This window comes from Poromitra crassiceps (assembly GCF_964638095.1).
Source record: "Poromitra crassiceps genome assembly, chromosome: 2".
Lineage (NCBI taxonomy): Eukaryota > Metazoa > Chordata > Actinopteri > Beryciformes > Melamphaidae > Poromitra > Poromitra crassiceps.
Genome location: NC_139624.1, coordinates 81,696,365 through 81,719,205, shown reverse-complemented (window position 1 = coordinate 81,719,205; position 22,841 = coordinate 81,696,365). Strand labels below are relative to the sequence as shown.

Below are 22,841 nucleotides of genomic sequence, written 5' to 3'. Positions count from 1 at the left end.
CTGCAGGAACAGGAACTGGTAAGGCCGTCCCTCATTCTCACCTCCTTGTTGGTGCCTTATGAATGTTTGCTGTGCTTATCAGGATCCAAGTATGAAGAGTTATATTGCAAAATGCTATATAATTTATCTGCATTTTGAGTCAAAAACATTGCTTACAGTTCCCCATTCAGTATTTCTAAAATATAGAGCATCTCTAGTCAGTTACCTGCTATCCTTGAGAAATACTTGATCAGGATGATCAGGATGGAGGATTTTTTTCAAGTAGCTATCATTATTTTTCAAATACCTATCTCTTACCTAGCCTTCTACAACCAGAAATCTCCTTAACATCAGGAGGAAAACATTAGAAATGGATAGTGAGTAGGGAGGCAGAATGGAGGCTTTGACAGAGGATAGTGAGTAGGGAGGCAGAATGGAGGCTTTGACAGAGGATAGTGAGTAGGGAGGCAGAATGGAGGCTTTGACAGAGGATAGTGAGTTTAGAGGCAGAATGGAGTCTTTGACAGATGATAGTGAGTTTAGAGGCAGACTGGAGGCTTTGACAGAGGATAGTGAGTAGGGAGGCAGAATGGAGGCTTTGACAGAGGATAGTGAGTAGGGAGGCAGAATGGAGGCTTTGACAGAGGATAGTGAGTTTAGAGGCAGAATGGAGTCTTTGACAGATGATAGTGAGTTTAGAGGCAGAATGGAGGCTTTGACAGAGGATAGTGAGTTTAGAGGCAGAATGGAGGCTTTGACAGAGGATAGTGAGTTTAGAGGCAGAATGGAGGCTTTGACAGAGGATAGTGAGTTTAGAGGCAGAATGGAGGCTTTGACAGAGGATAGTGAGTTTAGAGGCAGAATGGAGGCTTTGACAGATGATAGTGAGTTTAGAGGCAGAATGGAGGCTTTGACAGAGGATAGTGAGTTTAGAGGCAGACTGGAGGCTTTGACAGAGGATAGTGAGTTTAGAGGCAGAATGGAGGCTTTGACAGAGGATAGCGAGTTTAGAGGCAGAATGGAGGCTGTGACAGAGGATAGTGAGTTTAGAGGCAGACTGGAGGCTTTGACAGAGGATAGTGAGTAGGGAGGCAGAATGGAGGCTTTGACAGAGGATAGTGAGTTTAGAGGCAGACTGGAGGCTTTGACAGAGGATAGTGAGTTTAGAGGCAGACTGGAGGCTTTGACAGAGGATAGTGAGTTTAGAGGCAGAATGGAGGCTTTGACAGAGGATAGTGAGTTTAGAGGCAGAATGGAGGCTGTGACAGAGGATAGTGAGTTTAGAGGCAGACTGGAGGCTTTGACAGAGGATAGTGAGTAGGGAGGCAGAATGGAGGCTTTGACAGAGGATAGTGAGTTTAGAGGCAGAATGGAGGCTTTGACAGAGGATAGTGAGTTTAGAGGCAGACTGGAGGCTTTGACAGAGGATAGTGAGTTTAGAGGCAGAATGGAGGCTTTGACAGAGGATAGTGAGTTTAGAGGCAGAGACTGGAGGCTTTGACAGAGGATAGTGAGTTTAGAGGCAGAATGGAGGCTTTGACAGAGGATAGTGAGTTTAGAGGCAGAATGGAGGCTTTGACAGAGGATAGTGAGTTTAGAGGCAGAATGGAGGCTTTGACAGAGGATAGTGAGTTTAGAGGCAGAATGGAGGCTTTGACAGAGGATAGTGAGTAGGGAGGCAGAATGGAGGCTTTGACAGAGGATAGTGAGTTTAGAGGCAGAATGGAGGCCTTGACAGAGGATAGTGAGTAGGGAGGCAGAATGGAGGCTTTGACAGAGGATAGTGAGTTTAGAGGCAGACTGGAGGCTTTGACAGAGCATAGTGAGTTTAGAGGCAGAATGGAGGCTTTGACAGAGGATAGTGAGTAGGGAGGCAGAATGGAGGCTTTGACAGAGGATAGTGAGTTTAGAGGCAGAATGGAGGCTTTGACAGAGGATAGTGAGTTTAGAGGCAGAATGGAGGCTTTGACAGAGGATAGTGAGTTTAGAGGCAGAATGGAGGCTTTGACAGAGGATAGTGAGTAGGGAGGCAGAATGGAGGCTGTGACAGAGGATAGTGAGTTTAGAGGCAGACTGGAGGCTTTGACAGAGGATAGTGAGTTTAGAGGCAGAATGGAGGCTTTGACAGAGGATAGTGAGTTTAGAGGCAGAGACTGGAGGCTTTGACAGAGGATAGTGAGTTTAGAGGCAGAATGGAGGCCTTGACAGAGGATAGTGAGTAGGGAGGCAGAATGGAGGCTTTGACAGAGGATAGTGAGTTTAGAGGCAGACTGGAGGCTTTGACAGAGGATAGTGAGTAGGGAGGCAGAATGGAGGCTTTGACAGAGGATAGTGAGTTTAGAGGCAGACTGGAGGCTTTGACAGAGGATAGTGAGTAGGGAGGCAGAATGGAGGCTTTGACAGAGGATAGTGAGTTTAGAGGCAGACTGGAGGCTTTGACAGAGGATAGTGAGTAGGGAGGCAGAATGGAGGCTTTGACAGAGGATAGTGAGTTTAGAGGCAGAATGGAGGCTTTGACAGAGGATAGTGAGTAGGGGTGTCACAATATATCGTCCCACGAAATTTCGCGATAGTAAAACGTCACGATATGTATCGTTGAGATGAAATCTCATATCGTGAAAAAAAAAAAAAAAAAAAAAAATTTTTTTTTTTTTTTTTTTCAAAAATAGACAAAGAAACGTCTTTGTTTGTTGAAGTTCAATGTGTGGAAAGTAGTTCAGTTGAACAAGTCTCTGAAGAGACACATGAGAAGTTATACAGGAGAGAAACCATTCAATTGAGTTTCTGGCAAAACTGTTTACTTGACAGGAAAAATTGAAGATACATAAAAAATAGACTAAGAAAAGTCTTGTTGTTTGAGTTTGAAGAAAAACTGAAGATGCATAATGAGAATTTATACTGCTGAGAAACCTTTTAGTTCAAAGTAAATCTAAGTGACGGTGTAACTCATTCTATTTCAAGATAAGCCTTATCTCCAATCTCATGTTTTTTCTAGTTGTTATTGTAATAACAATTTCCCACAACAGCATGTTTTGTATTTGTGCATTTCAAATAAAATACTACTTTTCCAGTCATATATTGTCATTATTCAAGTTTAAAAAAATATTGTTAAAATCGTATCGTATCGTATCGTTATCGTGAACCCAGTATCGTGATACGTATCGTATCGTGAACTGAGTGTATCGTGACACCCCTAATAGTGAGTTTAGATGCAGACTGGAGGCTGTGACAGAGGATAGTGAGTAGGGAGGCAGAATGGAGGCTTTGACAGAGGATAGTGAGTTTAGAGGCAGACTGGAGGCTTTGACAGAGGATAGTGAGTTTAGAGGCAGACTGGAGGCTTTGACAGAGGATAGTGAGTTTAGAGGCAGAATGGAGGCTTTGACAGAGGATAGTGAGTTTAGAGGCAGAATGGAGGCTTTGACAGAGGATAGTGAGTTTAGAGGCAGAATGGAGGCTGTGACAGAGGATAGTGAGTAGGGAGGCAGAATGGAGGCTGTGACAGAGGATAGTGAGTTTAGAGGCAGACTGGAGGCTTTGACAGAGGATAGTGAGTTTAGAGGCAGAATGGAGGCTTTGACAGAGGATAGTGAGTTTAGAGGCAGAATGGAGGCTTTGACAGAGGATAGTGAGTTTAGAGGCAGACTGGAGGCTTTGACAGAGGATAGTGAGTAGGGAGGCAGAATGGAGGCTTTGACAGATGATAGTGAGTTTAGAGGCAGACTGGAGGCTTTGACAGAGGATAGTGAGTTTAGAGGCAGAATGGAGGCTTTGACAGAGGATAGTGAGTTTAGAGGCAGAATGGAGGCTTTGACAGAGGATAGTGAGTTTAGAGGCAGAATGGAGGCTTTGACAGAGGATAGTGAGTTTAGAGGCAGAATGGAGGCTGTGACAGAGGATAGTGAGTAGGGAGGCAGACTGGAGGCTTTGACAGAGGATAGTGAGTTTAGAGGCAGACTGGAGGCTTTGACAGAGGATAGTGAGTTTAGAGGCAGACTGGAGGCTTTGACAGAGGATAGTGAGTTTAGAGGCAGAATGGAGGCTTTGACAGAGGATAGTGAGTTTAGAGGCAGACTGGAGGCTTTGACAGATGATAGTGAGTTTAGAGGCAGAATGGAGGCTTTGACAGATGATAGTGAGTTTAGAGGCAGAATGGAGGCTTTGACAGATGATAGTGAGTTTAGAGGCAGAATGGAGGCTTTGACAGAGGATAGTGAGTTTAGAGGCAGACTGGAGGCCTTGACAGAGGATAGTGAGTTTAGAGGCAGAATGGAGGCCTTGACAGAGGATAGTGAGTTTAGAGGCAGAATGGAGGCTTTGACAGAGGATAGTGAGTTTAGAGGCAGACTGGAGGCTTTGACAGAGGATAGTGAGTAGGGAGGCAGAATGGAGGCTTTGACAGATGATAGTGAGTTTAGAGGCAGACTGGAGGCTTTGACAGAGGATAGTGAGTTTAGAGGCAGAATGGAGGCTTTGACAGAGGATAGTGAGTTTAGAGGCAGAATGGAGGCTTTGACAGAGGATAGTGAGTTTAGAGGCAGAATGGAGGCTTTGACAGAGGATAGTGAGTTTAGAGGCAGAATGGAGGCTGTGACAGAGGATAGTGAGTAGGGAGGCAGAATGGAGGCTGTGACAGAGGATAGTGAGTTTAGAGGCAGAATGGAGGCCTTGACAGAGGATAGTGAGTTTAGAGGCAGAATGGAGGCTTTGACAGAGGATAGTGAGTTTAGAGGCAGACTGGAGGCTTTGACAGAGGATAGTGAGTAGGGAGGCAGAATGGAGGCTTTGACAGAGGATAGTGAGTTTAGAGGCAAAATGGAGGCCTTGACAGAGGATAGTGAGTTTAGAGGCAGAATGGAGGCTTTGACAGAGGATAGTGAGTTTAGAGGCAGACTGGAGGCTTTGACAGAGGATAGTGAGTTTAGAGGCAGACTGGAGGCTTTGACAGAGGATAGTGAGTTTAGAGGCAGACTGGAGGCTTTGACAGAGGATAGTGAGTTTAGAGGCAGACTGGAGGCTTTGACAGAGGATAGTGAGTTTAGAGGCAGACTGGAGGCTTTGACAGAGGATAGTGAGTTTAGAGGCAGACTGGAGGCTTTGACAGAGGATAGTGAGTTTAGAGGCAGACTGGAGGCTTTGACAGAGGATAGTGAGTTTAGAGGCAGACTGGAGGCTTTGACAGAGGATAGTGAGTTTAGAGGCAGACTGGAGGCTTTGACAGAGGATAGTGAGTTTAGAGGCAGACTGGAGGCTTTGACAGAGGATAGTGAGTTTAGAGGCAGACTGGAGGCTTTGACAGAGGATAGTGAGTAGGGAGGCAGACTGGAGGCTTTGACAGAGGATAGTGAGTTTAGAGGCAGACTGGAGGCTTTGACAGAGGATAGTGAGTTTAGAGGCAGAATGGAGGCTTTGACAGAGGATAGTGAGTTTAGAGGCAGAATGGAGGCTTTGACAGAGGATAGTGAGTTTAGAGGCAGACTGGAGGCTTTGACAGAGGATAGTGAGTTTAGAGGCAGAATGGAGGCTTTGACAGAGGATAGTGAGTTTAGAGGCAGACTGGAGGCTTTGACAGAGGATAGTGAGTTTAGAGGCAGACTGGAGGCTTTGACAGAGGATAGTGAGTTTAGAGGCAGAATGGAGGCTTTGACAGAGGATAGTGAGTTTAGAGGCAGACTGGAGGCTTTGACAGAGGATAGTGAGTAGGGAGGCAGACTGGAGGCTTTGACAGAGGATAGTGAGTTTAGAGGCAGACTGGAGGCTTTGACAGAGGATAGTGAGTTTAGAGGCAGACTGGAGGCTTTGACAGAGGATAGTGAGTTTAGAGGCAGACTGGAGGCTTTGTACAGAGGATAGTGAGTTTAGAGGCAGAATGGAGGCTTTGACAGAGGATAGTGAGTTTAGAGGCAGACTGGAGGCTTTGACAGAGGATAGTGAGTTTAGAGGCAGAATGGAGGCTTTGACAGAGGATAGTGAGTAGGGAGGCAGACTGGAGGCTTTGACAGAGGATAGTGAGTTTAGAGGCAGACTGGAGGCTTTGACAGAGGATAGTGAGTTTAGAGGCAGACTGGAGGCTTTGACAGAGGATAGTGAGTTTAGAGGCAGAATGGAGGCTTTGACAGAGGATAGTGAGTAGGGAGGCAGAATGGAGGCTTTGACAGAGGATAGTGAGTTTAGAGGCAGACTGGAGGCTTTGACAGAGGATAGTGAGTTTAGAGGCAGACTGGAGGCTTTGACAGAGGATAGTGAGTTTAGAGGCAGACTGGAGGCTTTGACAGAGGATAGTGAGTTTAGAGGCAGAATGGAGGCTTTGACAGAGGATAGTGAGTTTAGAGGCAGACTGGAGGCTTTGACAGAGGATAGTGAGTTTAGAGGCAGACTGGAGGCTTTGACAGAGGATAGTGAGTTTAGAGGCAGACTGGAGGCTTTGACAGAGGATAGTGAGTTTAGAGGCAGACTGGAGGCTTTGACAGAGGATAGTGAGTTTAGAGGCAGACTGGAGGCTTTGACAGAGGATAGTGAGTTTAGAGGCAGACTGGAGGCTTTGACAGAGGATAGTGAGTTTAGAGGCAGACTGGAGGCTTTGACAGATGATAGTGAGTTTAGAGGCAGACTGGAGGCTTTGACAGAGGATAGTGAGTTTAGAGGCAGAATGGAGGCTTTGACAGATGATAGTGAGTTTAGAGGCAGACTGGAGGCTTTGACAGATGTTAGTGAGTTTAGAGGCAGACTGGAGGCTTTGACAGAGGATAGTGAGTTTAGAGGCAGACTGGAGGCTTTGACAGAGGATAGTGAGTTTAGAGGCAGAATGGAGGCTTTGACAGATGATAGTGAGTAGGGAGGCAGACTGGAGGCTTTGACAGATGATAGTGAGTTTAGAGGCAGACTGGAGGCTTTGACAGAGGATAGTGAGTTTAGAGGCAGACTGGAGGCTTTGACAGAGGATAGTGAGTTTAGAGGCAGAATGGAGGCTTTGACAGAGGATAGTGAGTTTAGAGGCAGAATGGAGGCTTTGACAGAGGATAGTGAGTTTAGAGGCAGACTGGAGGCCTTGACAGAGGATAGTGAGTAGGGAGGCAGAATGGAGGCCTTGACAGAGGATAGTGAGTTTAGAGGCAGACTGGAGGCTTTGACAGAGGATAGTGAGTTTAGAGGCAGAATGGAGGCCTTGACAGAGGATAGTGAGTTTAGAGGCAGACTGGAGGCCTTGACAGAGGATAGTGAGTTTAGAGGCAGAATGGAGGCCTTGACAGAGGATAGTGAGTTTAGAGGCAGACTGGAGGCCTTGACAGAGGATAGTGAGTTTAGAGGCAGACTGGAGGCTTTGACAGAGGATAGTGAGTTTAGAGGCAGAATGGAGGCTTTGACAGAGGATAGTGAGTTTAGAGGCAGAATGGAGGCTGTGACAGAGGATAGTGAGTTTAGAGGCAGACTGGAGGCTTTGACAGAGGATAGTGAGTTTAGAGGCAGAATGGAGGCTTTGACAGAGGATAGTGAGTTTAGAGGCAGAATGGAGGCTGTGACAGAGGATAGTGAGTTTAGAGGCAGAATGGAGGCTTTGACAGAGGATAGTGAGTTTAGAGGCAGAATGGAGGCTGTGACAGAGGATAGTGAGTAGGGAGGCAGACTGGAGGCTGTGACAGAGGATAGTGAGTTTAGAGGCAGAATGGAGGCTTTGACAGAGGATAGTGAGTTTAGAGGCAGAATGGAGGCTGTGACAGAGGATAGTGAGTTTAGAGGCAGAATGGAGGCTTTGACAGAGGATAGTGAGTTTAGAGGCAGACTGGAGGCTTTGACAGAGGATAGTGAGTTTAGAGGCAGACTGGAGGCTTTGACAGAGGATAGTGAGTTTAGAGGCAGAATGGAGGCTTTGACAGATGATAGTGAGTAGGGAGGCAGACTGGAGGCTTTGACAGATGATAGTGAGTTTAGAGGCAGACTGGAGGCTTTGACAGAGGATAGTGAGTTTAGAGGCAGACTGGAGGCTTTGACAGAGGATAGTGAGTTTAGAGGCAGAATGGAGGCTTTGACAGAGGATAGTGAGTTTAGAGGCAGAATGGAGGCTTTGACAGAGGATAGTGAGTTTAGAGGCAGACTGGAGGCCTTGACAGAGGATAGTGAGTAGGGAGGCAGAATGGAGGCCTTGACAGAGGATAGTGAGTTTAGAGGCAGACTGGAGGCTTTGACAGAGGATAGTGAGTTTAGAGGCAGAATGGAGGCCTTTGACAGAGGATAGTGAGTTTAGAGGCAGACTGGAGGCCTTGACAGAGGATAGTGAGTTTAGAGGCAGAATGGAGGCCTTGACAGAGGATAGTGAGTTTAGAGGCAGACTGGAGGCCTTGACAGAGGATAGTGAGTTTAGAGGCAGACTGGAGGCTTTGACAGAGGATAGTGAGTTTAGAGGCAGAATGGAGGCTTTGACAGAGGATAGTGAGTTTAGAGGCAGAATGGAGGCTGTGACAGAGGATAGTGAGTTTAGAGGCAGACTGGAGGCTTTGACAGAGGATAGTGAGTTTAGAGGCAGAATGGAGGCTTTGACAGAGGATAGTGAGTTTAGAGGCAGAATGGAGGCTGTGACAGAGGATAGTGAGTTTAGAGGCAGAATGGAGGCTTTGACAGAGGATAGTGAGTTTAGAGGCAGAATGGAGGCTGTGACAGAGGATAGTGAGTAGGAGGCAGACTGGAGGCTGTGACAGAGGATAGTGAGTTTAGAGGCAGAATGGAGGCTTTGACAGAGGATAGTGAGTTTAGAGGCAGAATGGAGGCTGTGACAGAGGATAGTGAGTTTAGAGGCAGAATGGAGGCTTTGACAGAGGATAGTGAGTTTAGAGGCAGACTGGAGGCTTTGACAGAGGATAGTGAGTAGGGAGGCAGAATGGAGGCTTTGACAGAGGATAGTGAGTTTAGAGGCAGAATGGAGGCTTTGACAGAGGATAGTGAGTTTAGAGGCAGAATGGAGGCTTTGACAGAGGATAGTGAGTAGGGAGGCAGACTGGAGGCTTTGACAGAGGATAGTGAGTTTAGAGGCAGACTGGAGGCTTTGACAGAGGATAGTGAGTTTAGAGGCAGAATGGAGGCTTTGACAGAGGATAGTGAGTTTAGAGGCAGACTGGAGGCTTTGACAGAGGATAGTGAGTTTAGAGGCAGAATGGAGGCTTTGACAGAGGATAGTGAGTTTAGAGGCAGAATGGAGGCTTTGACAGAGGATAGTGAGTTTAGAGGCAGACTGGAGGCTTTGACAGAGGATAGTGAGTTTAGAGGCAGACTGGAGGCTTTGACAGAGGATAGTGAGTTTAGAGGCAGAATGGAGGCTTTGACAGAGGATAGTGAGTTTAGAGGCAGACTGGAGGCTTTGACAGAGGATAGTGAGTTTAGAGGCAGACTGGAGGCTTTGACAGAGGATAGTGAGTAGGGAGGCAGAATGGAGGCTTTGACAGAGGATAGTGAGTTTAGAGGCAGACTGGAGGCTTTGACAGAGGATAGTGAGTAGGGAGGCAGACTGGAGGCTTTGACAGAGGATAGTGAGTAGGGAGGCAGAATGGAGGCTTTGACAGAGGATAGTGAGTTTAGAGGCAGAATGGAGGCTTTGACAGAGGATAGTGAGTTTAGAGGCAGAATGGAGGCTTTGACAGAGGATAGTGAGTAGGGAGGCAGAATGGAGGCTTTGACAGAGGATAGTGAGTTTAGAGGCAGAATGGAGGCTTTGACAGAGGATAGTGAGTTTAGAGGCAGACTGGAGGCTTTGACAGAGGATAGTGAGTTTAGAGGCAGAATGGAGGCTTTGACAGAGGATAGTGAGTTTAGAGGCAGAATGGAGGCTTTGACAGAGGATAGTGAGTTTAGAGGCAGACTGGAGGCTTTGACAGAGGATAGTGAGTTTAGAGGCAGACTGGAGGCTTTGACAGAGGATAGTGAGTTTAGAGGCAGAATGGAGGCTTTGACAGAGGATAGTGAGTTTAGAGGCAGACTGGAGGCTTTGACAGAGGATAGTGAGTTTAGAGGCAGACTGGAGGCTTTGACAGAGGATAGTGAGTAGGGAGGCAGAATGGAGGCTTTGACAGAGGATAGTGAGTTTAGAGGCAGACTGGAGGCTTTGACAGAGGATAGTGAGTTTAGAGGCAGAATGGAGGCTTTGACAGAGGATAGTGAGTTTAGAGGCAGACTGGAGGCTTTGACAGAGGATAGTGAGTTTAGAGGCAGAATGGAGGCTTTGACAGAGGATAGTGAGTTTAGAGGCAGAATGGAGGCTTTGACAGAGGATAGTGAGTTTAGAGGCAGACTGGAGGCTTTGACAGAGGATAGTGAGTTTAGAGGCAGACTGGAGGCTTTGACAGAGGATAGTGAGTTTAGAGGCAGAATGGAGGCTTTGACAGAGGATAGTGAGTTTAGAGGCAGACTGGAGGCTTTGACAGAGGATAGTGAGTTTAGAGGCAGACTGGAGGCTTTGACAGAGGATAGTGAGTAGGGAGGCAGAATGGAGGCTTTGACAGAGGATAGTGAGTTTAGAGGCAGACTGGAGGCTTTGACAGAGGATAGTGAGTAGGGAGGCAGACTGGAGGCTTTGACAGAGGATAGTGAGTAGGGAGGCAGAATGGAGGCTTTGACAGAGGATAGTGAGTTTAGAGGCAGAATGGAGGCTTTGACAGAGGATAGTGAGTTTAGAGGCAGAATGGAGGCTTTGACAGAGGATAGTGAGTAGGGAGGCAGACTGGAGGCTTTGACAGAGGATAGTGAGTTTAGAGGCAGACTGGAGGCTTTGACAGAGGATAGTGAGTTTAGAGGCAGAATGGAGGCTTTGACAGAGGATAGTGAGTTTAGAGGCAGACTGGAGGCTTTGACAGAGGATAGTGAGTTTAGAGGCAGAATGGAGGCTTTGACAGAGGATAGTGAGTTTAGAGGCAGAATGGAGGCTTTGACAGAGGATAGTGAGTTTAGAGGCAGACTGGAGGCTTTGACAGAGGATAGTGAGTTTAGAGGCAGACTGGAGGCTTTGACAGAGGATAGTGAGTTTAGAGGCAGAATGGAGGCTTTGACAGAGGATAGTGAGTTTAGAGGCAGACTGGAGGCTTTGACAGAGGATAGTGAGTTTAGAGGCAGACTGGAGGCTTTGACAGAGGATAGTGAGTAGGGAGGCAGAATGGAGGCTTTGACAGAGGATAGTGAGTTTAGAGGCAGACTGGAGGCTTTGACAGAGGATAGTGAGTAGGGAGGCAGACTGGAGGCTTTGACAGAGGATAGTGAGTAGGGAGGCAGAATGGAGGCTTTGACAGAGGATAGTGAGTTTAGAGGCAGAATGGAGGCTTTGACAGAGGATAGTGAGTTTAGAGGCAGAATGGAGGCTTTGACAGAGGATAGTGAGTAGGAGGCAGAATGGAGGCTTTGACAGAGGATAGTGAGTTTAGAGGCAGAATGGAGGCTTTGACAGAGGATAGTGAGTTTAGAGGCAGACTGGAGGCTTTGACAGAGGATAGTGAGTTTAGAGGCAGAATGGAGGCTTTGACAGAGGATAGTGAGTTTAGAGGCAGAATGGAGGCTTTGACAGAGGATAGTGAGTTTAGAGGCAGACTGGAGGCTTTTGACAGAGGATAGTGAGTTTAGAGGCAGACTGGAGGCTTTGACAGAGGATAGTGAGTTTAGAGGCAGAATGGAGGCTTTGACAGAGGATAGTGAGTTTAGAGGCAGACTGGAGGCTTTGACAGAGGATAGTGAGTTTAGAGGCAGACTGGAGGCTTTGACAGAGGATAGTGAGTAGGGAGGCAGAATGGAGGCTTTGACAGAGGATAGTGAGTTTAGAGGCAGACTGGAGGCTTTGACAGAGGATAGTGAGTTTAGAGGCAGAATGGAGGCTTTGACAGAGGATAGTGAGTTTAGAGGCAGAATGGAGGCTTTGACAGAGGATAGTGAGTTTAGAGGCAGAATGGAGGCTTTGACAGAGGATAGTGAGTTTAGAGGCAGAATGGAGGCTTTGACAGAGGATAGTGAGTTTAGAGGCAGACTGGAGGCTTTGACAGAGGATAGTGAGTAGGGAGGCAGACTGGAGGCTTTGACAGAGGATAGTGAGTTTAGAGGCAGAATGGAGGCTTTGACAGAGGATAGTGAGTTTAGAGGCAGACTGGAGGCTTTGACAGAGGATAGTGAGTAGGGAGGCAGACTGGAGGCTTTGACAGAGGATAGTGAGTTTAGAGGCAGAATGGAGGCTGTGACAGAGGATAGTGAGTTTAGAGGCAGAATGGAGGCTTTGACAGAGGATAGTGAGTTTAGAGGCAGACTGGAGGCTTTGACAGAGGATAGTGAGTAGGGAGGCAGACTGGAGGCTTTGACAGAGGATAGTGAGTTTAGAGGCAGAATGGAGGCTTTGACAGAGGATAGTGAGTTTAGAGGCAGAATGGAGGCTTTGACAGAGGATAGTGAGTTTAGAGGCAGACTGGAGGCTTTGACAGAGGATAGTGAGTAGGGAGGCAGACTGGAGGCTGTGACAGAGGATAGTGAGTTTAGAGGCAGACTGGAGGCTTTGACAGAGGATAGTGAGTTTAGAGGCAGACTGGAGGCTTTGACAGAGGATAGTGAGTTTAGAGGCAGAATGGAGGCTTTGACAGAGGATAGTGAGTTTAGAGGCAGAATGGAGGCTTTGACAGAGGATAGTGAGTTTAGAGGCAGAATGGAGGCTTTGACAGAGGATAGTGAGTTTAGAGGCAGACTGGAGGCTTTGACAGAGGATAGTGAGTAGGGAGGCAGACTGGAGGCTGTGACAGAGGATAGTGAGTTTAGAGGCAGACTGGAGGCTGTGACAGAGGATAGTGAGTTTAGAGGCAGAATGGAGGCTTTGACAGAGGATAGTGAGTTTAGAGGCAGACTGGAGGCTGTGACAGAGGATAGTGAGTTTAGAGGCAGACTGGAGGCTGTGACAGAGGATAGTGAGTTTAGAGGCAGAATGGAGGCTTTGACAGAGGATAGTGAGTTTAGAGGCAGACTGGAGGCTGTGACAGAGGATAGTGAGTTTAGAGGCAGACTGGAGGCTGTGACAGAGGATAGTGAGTTTAGAGGCAGAATGGAGGCTGTGACAGAGGATAGTGAGTTTAGAGGCAGACTGGAGGCTGTGACAGAGGATAGTGAGTTTAGAGGCAGAATGGAGGCTGTGACAGAGGATAGTGAGTTTAGAGGCAGAATGGAGGCCTTGACAGAGGATAGTGAGTTTAGAGGCAGACTGGAGGCCTTGACAGAGGATAGTGAGTTTAGAGGCAGACTGGAGGCTTTGACAGAGGATAGTGAGTTTAGAGGCAGAATGGAGGCTTTGACAGAGGATAGTGAGTTTAGAGGCAGAATGGAGGCTGTGACAGAGGATAGTGAGTTTAGAGGCAGACTGGAGGCTTTGACAGAGGATAGTGAGTTTAGAGGCAGAATGGAGGCTTTGACAGAGGATAGTGAGTTTAGAGGCAGAATGGAGGCTGTGACAGAGGATAGTGAGTTTAGAGGCAGAATGGAGGCTTTGACAGAGGATAGTGAGTTTAGAGGCAGAATGGAGGCTGTGACAGAGGATAGTGAGTAGGGAGGCAGACTGGAGGCTGTGACAGAGGATAGTGAGTTTAGAGGCAGAATGGAGGCTTTGACAGAGGATAGTGAGTTTAGAGGCAGAATGGAGGCTGTGACAGAGGATAGTGAGTTTAGAGGCAGAATGGAGGCTTTGACAGAGGATAGTGAGTTTAGAGGCAGACTGGAGGCTTTGACAGAGGATAGTGAGTTTAGAGGCAGACTGGAGGCTTTGACAGAGGATAGTGAGTTTAGAGGCAGAATGGAGGCTTTGACAGATGATAGTGAGTAGGGAGGCAGACTGGAGGCTTTGACAGATGATAGTGAGTTTAGAGGCAGACTGGAGGCTTTGACAGAGGATAGTGAGTTTAGAGGCAGACTGGAGGCTTTGACAGAGGATAGTGAGTTTAGAGGCAGAATGGAGGCTTTGACAGAGGATAGTGAGTTTAGAGGCAGAATGGAGGCTTTGACAGAGGATAGTGAGTTTAGAGGCAGACTGGAGGCCTTGACAGAGGATAGTGAGTAGGGAGGCAGAATGGAGGCCTTGACAGAGGATAGTGAGTTTAGAGGCAGACTGGAGGCTTTGACAGAGGATAGTGAGTTTAGAGGCAGAATGGAGGCCTTGACAGAGGATAGTGAGTTTAGAGGCAGACTGGAGGCCTTGACAGAGGATAGTGAGTTTAGAGGCAGAATGGAGGCCTTGACAGAGGATAGTGAGTTTAGAGGCAGACTGGAGGCCTTGACAGAGGATAGTGAGTTTAGAGGCAGACTGGAGGCTTTGACAGAGGATAGTGAGTTTAGAGGCAGAATGGAGGCTTTGACAGAGGATAGTGAGTTTAGAGGCAGAATGGAGGCTGTGACAGAGGATAGTGAGTTTAGAGGCAGACTGGAGGCTTTGACAGAGGATAGTGAGTTTAGAGGCAGAATGGAGGCTTTGACAGAGGATAGTGAGTTTAGAGGCAGAATGGAGGCTGTGACAGAGGATAGTGAGTTTAGAGGCAGAATGGAGGCTTTGACAGAGGATAGTGAGTTTAGAGGCAGAATGGAGGCTGTGACAGAGGATAGTGAGTAGGGAGGCAGACTGGAGGCTGTGACAGAGGATAGTGAGTTTAGAGGCAGAATGGAGGCTTTGACAGAGGATAGTGAGTTTAGAGGCAGAATGGAGGCTGTGACAGAGGATAGTGAGTTTAGAGGCAGAATGGAGGCTTTGACAGAGGATAGTGAGTTTAGAGGCAGAATGGAGGCTGTGACAGAGGATAGTGAGTTTAGAGGCAGAATGGAGGCTTTGACAGAGGATAGTGAGTTTAGAGGCAGAATGGAGGCTGTGACAGAGGATAGTGAGTTTAGAGGCAGAATGGAGGCTTTGACAGAGGATAGTGAGTTTAGAGGCAGAATGGAGGCTGTGACAGAGGATAGTGAGTTTAGAGGCAGAATGGAGGCTTTGACAGAGGATAGTGAGTTTAGAGGCAGAATGGAGGCTGTGACAGAGGATAGTGAGTTTAGAGGCAGAATGGAGGCTTTGACAGAGGATAGTGAGTTTAGAGGCAGAATGGAGGCTGTGACAGAGGATAGTGAGTAGGGAGGCAGACTGGAGGCTGTGACAGAGGATAGTGAGTTTAGAGGCAGAATGGAGGCTTTGACAGAGGATAGTGAGTTTAGAGGCAGAATGGAGGCTGTGACAGAGGATAGTGAGTTTAGAGGCAGAATGGAGGCTTTGACAGAGGATAGTGAGTTTAGAGGCAGACTGGAGGCTTTGACAGAGGATAGTGAGTTTAGAGGCAGACTGGAGGCTTTGACAGAGGATAGTGAGTTTAGAGGCAGAATGGAGGCTTTGACAGATGATAGTGAGTAGGGAGGCAGACTGGAGGCTTTGACAGATGATAGTGAGTTTAGAGGCAGACTGGAGGCTTTGACAGAGGATAGTGAGTTTAGAGGCAGACTGGAGGCTTTGACAGAGGATAGTGAGTTTAGAGGCAGAATGGAGGCTTTGACAGAGGATAGTGAGTTTAGAGGCAGAATGGAGGCTTTGACAGAGGATAGTGAGTTTAGAGGCAGACTGGAGGCCTTGACAGAGGATAGTGAGTAGGGAGGCAGAATGGAGGCCTTGACAGAGGATAGTGAGTTTAGAGGCAGACTGGAGGCTTTGACAGAGGATAGTGAGTTTAGAGGCAGAATGGAGGCCTTGACAGAGGATAGTGAGTTTAGAGGCAGACTGGAGGCCTTGACAGAGGATAGTGAGTTTAGAGGCAGAATGGAGGCCTTGACAGAGGATAGTGAGTTTAGAGGCAGACTGGAGGCCTTGACAGAGGATAGTGAGTTTAGAGGCAGACTGGAGGCTTTGACAGAGGATAGTGAGTTTAGAGGCAGAATGGAGGCTTTGACAGAGGATAGTGAGTTTAGAGGCAGAATGGAGGCTGTGACAGAGGATAGTGAGTTTAGAGGCAGACTGGAGGCTTTGACAGAGGATAGTGAGTTTAGAGGCAGAATGGAGGCTTTGACAGAGGATAGTGAGTTTAGAGGCAGAATGGAGGCTGTGACAGAGGATAGTGAGTTTAGAGGCAGAATGGAGGCTTTGACAGAGGATAGTGAGTTTAGAGGCAGAATGGAGGCTGTGACAGAGGATAGTGAGTAGGGAGGCAGACTGGAGGCTGTGACAGAGGATAGTGAGTTTAGAGGCAGAATGGAGGCTTTGACAGAGGATAGTGTGTTTAGAGGCAGAATGGAGGCTGTGACAGAGGATAGTGAGTTTAGAGGCAGAATGGAGGCTTTGACAGAGGATAGTGAGTTTAGAGGCAGACTGGAGGCTTTGACAGAGGATAGTGAGTAGGGAGGCAGAATGGAGGCTTTGACAGAGGATAGTGAGTTTAGAGGCAGAATGGAGGCTTTGACAGAGGATAGTGAGTTTAGAGGCAGAATGGAGGCTTTGACAGAGGATAGTGAGTAGGGAGGCAGACTGGAGGCTTTGACAGAGGATAGTGAGTTTAGAGGCAGACTGGAGGCTTTGACAGAGGATAGTGAGTTTAGAGGCAGAATGGAGGCTTTGACAGAGGATAGTGAGTTTAGAGGCAGACTGGAGGCTTTGACAGAGGATAGTGAGTTTAGAGGCAGAATGGAGGCTTTGACAGAGGATAGTGAGTTTAGAGGCAGAATGGAGGCTTTGACAGAGGATAGTGAGTTTAGAGGCAGACTGGAGGCTTTGACAGAGGATAGTGAGTTTAGAGGCAGACTGGAGGCTTTGACAGAGGATAGTGAGTTTAGAGGCAGAATGGAGGCTTTGACAGAGGATAGTGAGTTTAGAGGCAGACTGGAGGCTTTGACAGAGGATAGTGAGTTTAGAGGCAGACTGGAGGCTTTGACAGAGGATAGTGAGTAGGGAGGCAGAATGGAGGCTTTGACAGAGGATAGTGAGTTTAGAGGCAGACTGGAGGCTTTGACAGAGGATAGTGAGTAGGGAGGCAGACTGGAGGCTTTGACAGAGGATAGTGAGTAGGGAGGCAGAATGGAGGCTTTGACAGAGGATAGTGAGTTTAGAGGCAGAATGGAGGCTTTGACAGAGGATAGTGAGTTTAGAGGCAGAATGGAGGCTTTGACAGAGGATAGTGAGTAGGGAGGCAGAATGGAGGCTTTGACAGAGGATAGTGAGTTTAGAGGCAGAATGGAGGCTTTGACAGAGGATAGTGAGTTTAGAGGCAGACTGGAGGCTTTGACAGAGGATAGTGAGTTTAGAGGCAGAATGGAGGCTTTGACAGAGGATAGTGAGTTTAGAGGCAGAATGGAGGCTTTGACAGAGGATAGTGAGTTTAGAGGCAGACTGGAGGCTTTGACAGAGGATAGTGAGTTTAGAGGCAGACTGGAGGCTTTGACAGAGGATAGTGAGTTTAGAGGCAGAATGGAGGCTTTGACAGAGGATAGTGAGTTTAGAGGCAGACTGGAGGCTTTGACAGAGGATAGTGAGTTTAGAGGCAGACTGGAGGCTTTGACAGAGGATAGTGAGTAGGGAGGCAGAATGGAGGCTTTGACAGAGGATAGTGAGTTTAGAGGCAGACTGGAGGCTTTGACAGAGGATAGTGAGTTTAGAGGCAGAATGGAGGCTTTGACAGAGGATAGTGAGTTTAGAGGCAGAATGGAGGCTTTGACAGAGGATAGTGAGTTTAGAGGCAGAATGGAGGCTTTGACAGAGGATAGTGAGTTTAGAGGCAGAATGGAGGCTTTGACAGAGGATAGTGAGTTTAGAGGCAGACTGGAGGCTTTGACAGAGGATAGTGAGTAGGGAGGCAGACTGGAGGCTTTGACAGAGGATAGTGAGTTTAGAGGCAGAATGGAGGCTTTGACAGAGGATAGTGAGTTTAGAGGCAGACTGGAGGCTTTGACAGAGGATAGTGAGTAGGGAGGCAGACTGGAGGCTTTGACAGAGGATAGTGAGTTTAGAGGCAGAATGGAGGCTGTGACAGAGGATAGTGAGTTTAGAGGCAGAATGGAGGCTTTGACAGAGGATAGTGAGTTTAGAGGCAGACTGGAGGCTTTGACAGAGGATAGTGAGTAGGGAGGCAGACTGGAGGCTTTGACAGAGGATAGTGAGTTTAGAGGCAGAATGGAGGCTTTGACAGAGGATAGTGAGTTTAGAGGCAGAATGGAGGCTTTGACAGAGGATAGTGAGTTTAGAGGCAGACTGGAGGCTTTGACAGAGGATAGTGAGTAGGGAGGCAGACTGGAGGCTGTGACAGAGGATAGTGAGTTTAGAGGCAGACTGGAGGCTTTGACAGAGGATAGTGAGTTTAGAGGCAGACTGGAGGCTTTGACAGAGGATAGTGAGTTTAGAGGCAGAATGGAGGCTTTGACAGAGGATAGTGAGTTTAGAGGCAGAATGGAGGCTTTGACAGAGGATAGTGAGTTTAGAGGCAGAATGGAGGCTTTGACAGAGGATAGTGAGTTTAGAGGCAGACTGGAGGCTTTGACAGAGGATAGTGAGTAGGGAGGCAGACTGGAGGCTGTGACAGAGGATAGTGAGTTTAGAGGCAGACTGGAGGCTGTGACAGAGGATAGTGAGTTTAGAGGCAGAATGGAGGCTTTGACAGAGGATAGTGAGTTTAGAGGCAGACTGGAGGCTGTGACAGAGGATAGTGAGTTTAGAGGCAGACTGGAGGCTGTGACAGAGGATAGTGAGTTTAGAGGCAGAATGGAGGCTTTGACAGAGGATAGTGAGTTTAGAGGCAGACTGGAGGCTGTGACAGAGGATAGTGAGTTTAGAGGCAGACTGGAGGCTGTGACAGAGGATAGTGAGTTTAGAGGCAGAATGGAGGCTGTGACAGAGGATAGTGAGTTTAGAGGCAGACTGGAGGCTGTGACAGAGGATAGTGAGTTTAGAGGCAGAATGGAGGCTGTGACAGAGGATAGTGAGTAGGGAGGCAGACCAGCAGGCTGCTGGCAGGTGGTCATTCTCTGACTTCCCATGATCCTCCGGTGTCCTGTGAAGGCACTGTCTGAAAAGACTCTCTGCTGGCAGGTGAGATGGTCCATAAACCTTCTGTTGTCCGAGAAATTAAGACTAAGATTACTTTATTGGCCAGTTTACACAAAGTAACTGGATCACTAACCTCCTACATGAAACCACAGGGTCAACTTCCTCTGGGAAAAGGTGGAGTTCAGTGCCATGCTCAGCACCGGACCTGAAGTAACAATCCAGAGTAGGATAGAATACAACAGAATAGAATAGAACAGAACATGAGTATGTTTCCCTACCTCCAGACCAACCATCCTTCTGCTCACTAAGAACTTTCCTAATCCGACCTAATCTCGCCAGTAATTTCTACGAGCACTGCTGTCCAGGGAATTAGCACCCGTCCACACACGCATGCACGTGCACACACACACACACACACACACACACACACACACACACACACACACACACACACACACACACACACACACCTTATGGTGTTTGTAACCCCTCGTCATGCTATCCATGCCCCCTTGACCCAAGCAACCGACGTAGGCTATTATACCCTGTTAGCCACATCTCTGGAAAGAGGCAAAGGTCATTTTCCCACTAAACTCACTAAACATCCATGAGTGACTGACTGAAAAACTACCGATATGGTAAAGACTTGTTAATACATTGTAACAATACATCTTACATGTATATAGCCTTAAAATTGATATTTGCTGAAATGAACAAGATTAATAGAAGGGCAGGCTGTTTTGATCATTGAAATAGCTGCTTACCTAGGCCCCAGATGTTGTTAGCTCCTCGGTGCTAGCACGTGTGGAACAGCCCTGGAACAGCCCTGGAACAGCTCTGAAACAGCTCTGACGGTCGGGTCAGTGAGGGATCCGCTTCGATCCCCCATCCATTTAGGGTCCCATCAAAATGGGACAAAAGAAAATAGTCTATCAAAAAGAAACAACAGGTCTTCCAATCCACGAAGTCCATGACTGGCTGTCCTTCAACTCCTCCACGGCTAGAGCCGCCATAACGCCCGCCTCGTTCCGTTTGTAGGGTGGAAGTTGTCTCACAGGAGAAAGAGTCCCAGCTCACGCATGCACTGCGCAAGCTATATCTGGCCATACGGAAGCCTCAAATGGACAAACAGGGCGAGCAAGCAATTCAACAACCAAGACAGCCACAAAGATAGAGGTAAACATGATCATATCTACGCTAGAGAGGTCCTGTCTACGCTGCCAAATGCAAACCATGACACCTGTGAAATTCAGATTTAGTTAGCTTCTGTTTCTGATTAGCGGTTTTACTAACAGCCATACAACTGACAATTCACTTCTGCTTGAATCCTGTCAATCACCAGACTCAGTCAATTAAAACCTGGATTAAGGCTCTCTGTTTCTATGACAATAGGGTCAATCAGACAGTCAGGTTACAGGAAGTATGTCTGTTTCTATGACAATAGGGTCAATCAGACAGTCAGGTTACAGGAAGTATATCTGTTTCTATGACAATAGGGTCAATCATACAGTCAGGTTACAGGAAGTCTGTCTGTTTCTATGACAATAGGGTCAATCATACAGTCAGGTTACAGGAAGTATGTCTGTTTATATGACAATAGGGTCAATCAGACAGTCAGGTTACAGGAAGTCTGTCTGTTTCTATGACAATAGGGTCAATCAGACAGTCAGGTTACAGGAAGTCTGTCTGTTTCTATGACAATAGGGTCAATCATACAGTCAGGTTACAGGAAGTCTGTCTGTTTCTATGACAATAGGGTCAATCATACAGTCAGGTTACAGGAAGTCTGTCTGTTTCTATGACAATAGGGTCAATCAGACAGTCAGGTTACAGGAAGTATGTCTGTTTCTATGACAATAGGGTCAATCATACAGTCAGGTTACAGGAAGTATGTCTGTTTCTATGACAATAGGGTCAATCAGACAGTCAGGTTACAGGAAGTCTGTCTGTTTCTATGACAATAGGGTCAATCAGACAGTCAGGTTACAGGAAGTATGTCTGTTTCTATGACAATAGGGTCAATCAGACAGTCAGGTTACAGGAAGTCTGTCTGTTTCTATGACAATAGGGTCAATCATACAGTCAGGTTACAGGAAGTATATCTGTTTCTATGACAATAGGGTCAATCATACAGTCAGGTTACAGGAAGTCTGTCTGTTTCTATGACAATAGGGTCAATCATACAGTCAGGTTACAGGAACTATGTCTGTTTCTATGACAATAGGGTCAATCAGACAGTCAGGTTACAGGAAGTATGTCTGTTTCTATGACAATAGGGTCAATCATACAGTCAGGTTACAGGAAGTCTGTCTGTTTCTATGACAATAGGGTCAATCATACAGTCAGGTTACAGGAAGTCTGTCTGTTTCTATGACAATAGGGTCAATCAGACAGTCAGGTTACAGGAAGTTTGTCTGTTTCTATGACAATAGGGTCAATCATACAGTCAGGTTACAGGAAGTATGTCTGTTTCTATGACAATAGGGTCAATCATACAGTCAGGTTACAGGAAGTCTGTCTGTTTCTATGACAATAGGGTCAATCATACAGTCAGGTTACAGGAAGTATGTCTGTTTCTATGACAATAGGGTCAATCATACAGTCAGGTTACAGGAAGTATGTCTGTTTCTATGACAATAGGGTCAATCATACAGTCAGGTTACAGGAAGTATGTCTGTTTCTATGACAATAGGGTCAATCATACAGTCAGGTTACAGGAAGTCTGTCTGTTTCTATGACAATAGGGTCAATCATACAGTCAGGTTACAGGAACTATGTCTGTTTCTATGACAATAGGGTCAATCATACAGTCAGGTTACAGGAACTATGTCTGTTTCTATGACAATAGGGTCAATCAGACAGTCAGGTTACAGGAAGTATGTCTGTTTCTATGACAATAGGGTCAATCATACAGTCAGGTTACAGGAACTATGTCTGTTTCTATGACAATAGGGTCAATCATACAGTCAGGTTACAGGAACTATGTCTGTTTCTATGACAATAGGGTCAATCATACAGTCAGGTTACAGGAAGTCTGTCTGTTTCTATGACAATAGGGTCAATCAGACAGTCAGGTTACAGGAAGTCTGTCTGTTTCTATGACAATAGGGTCAATCAGACAGTCAGGTTACAGGAAGTCTGTCTGTTTCTATGACAATAGGGTCAATCAGACAGTCAGGTTACAGGAAGTCTGTCTGTTTCTATGACAATAGGGTCAATCAGACAGTCAGGTTACAGGAAGTATATCTGTTTCTATGACAATAGGGTCAATCATACAGTCAGGTTACAGGAAGTCTGTCTGTTTCTATGACAATAGGGTCAATCATACAGTCAGGTTACAGGAACTATGTCTGTTTCTATGACAATAGGGTCAATCAGACAATCAGGTTACAGGAAGTATGTCTGTTTCTATGACAATAGGGTCAATCATACAGTCAGGTTACAGGAACTATGTCTGTTTCTATGACAATAGGGTCAATCATACAGTCAGGTTACAGGAAGTATGTCTGTTTCTATGACAATAGGGTCAATCATACAGTCAGGTTACAGGAACTATGTCTGTTTCTATGACAATAGGGTCAATCAGACAGTCAGGTTACAGGAAGTCTGTCTGTTTCTATGACAATAGGGTCAATCAGACAGTCGATAATATCATCAGTGACATCGTCAGTGATGTCACATAGTATGCTTCTTTCCCCCCGCAGAATTCTGACTTTTTTCTCAAAATTCTGACAGTAACTTCGAATTCTGACTTTAATCTCAGAATTCTGATTTTATTCTCAGAATCCTGATTTAAAGTTATAATCTAAAAGATTTTCATCTAAAAAAAAAGAGTCACTCACAATGTTGATTGAGGCTATATGTCCATTTGGATGAA

General features: G+C 46.7%; 1 protein-coding gene across 1 annotated transcript in view; it reads left to right on the top strand.

The window, feature by feature from the left end:
• cacna2d4a (calcium channel, voltage-dependent, alpha 2/delta subunit 4a) overlaps positions 1-22,841 on the top strand; it is a gene marked incomplete at both ends in the record, with an annotated part of 219,179 nt that overhangs the window by 29,194 nt on the left and 167,144 nt on the right. Inside the window, one exon of the mRNA XM_083660252.1 lies at positions 1-18. This exon is cut by the window's left edge and continues 43 nt beyond it. Coding sequence (XP_083516378.1) covers positions 1-18 — 18 coding nt within the window. The remainder of the gene's footprint in view (positions 19-22,841) is intronic.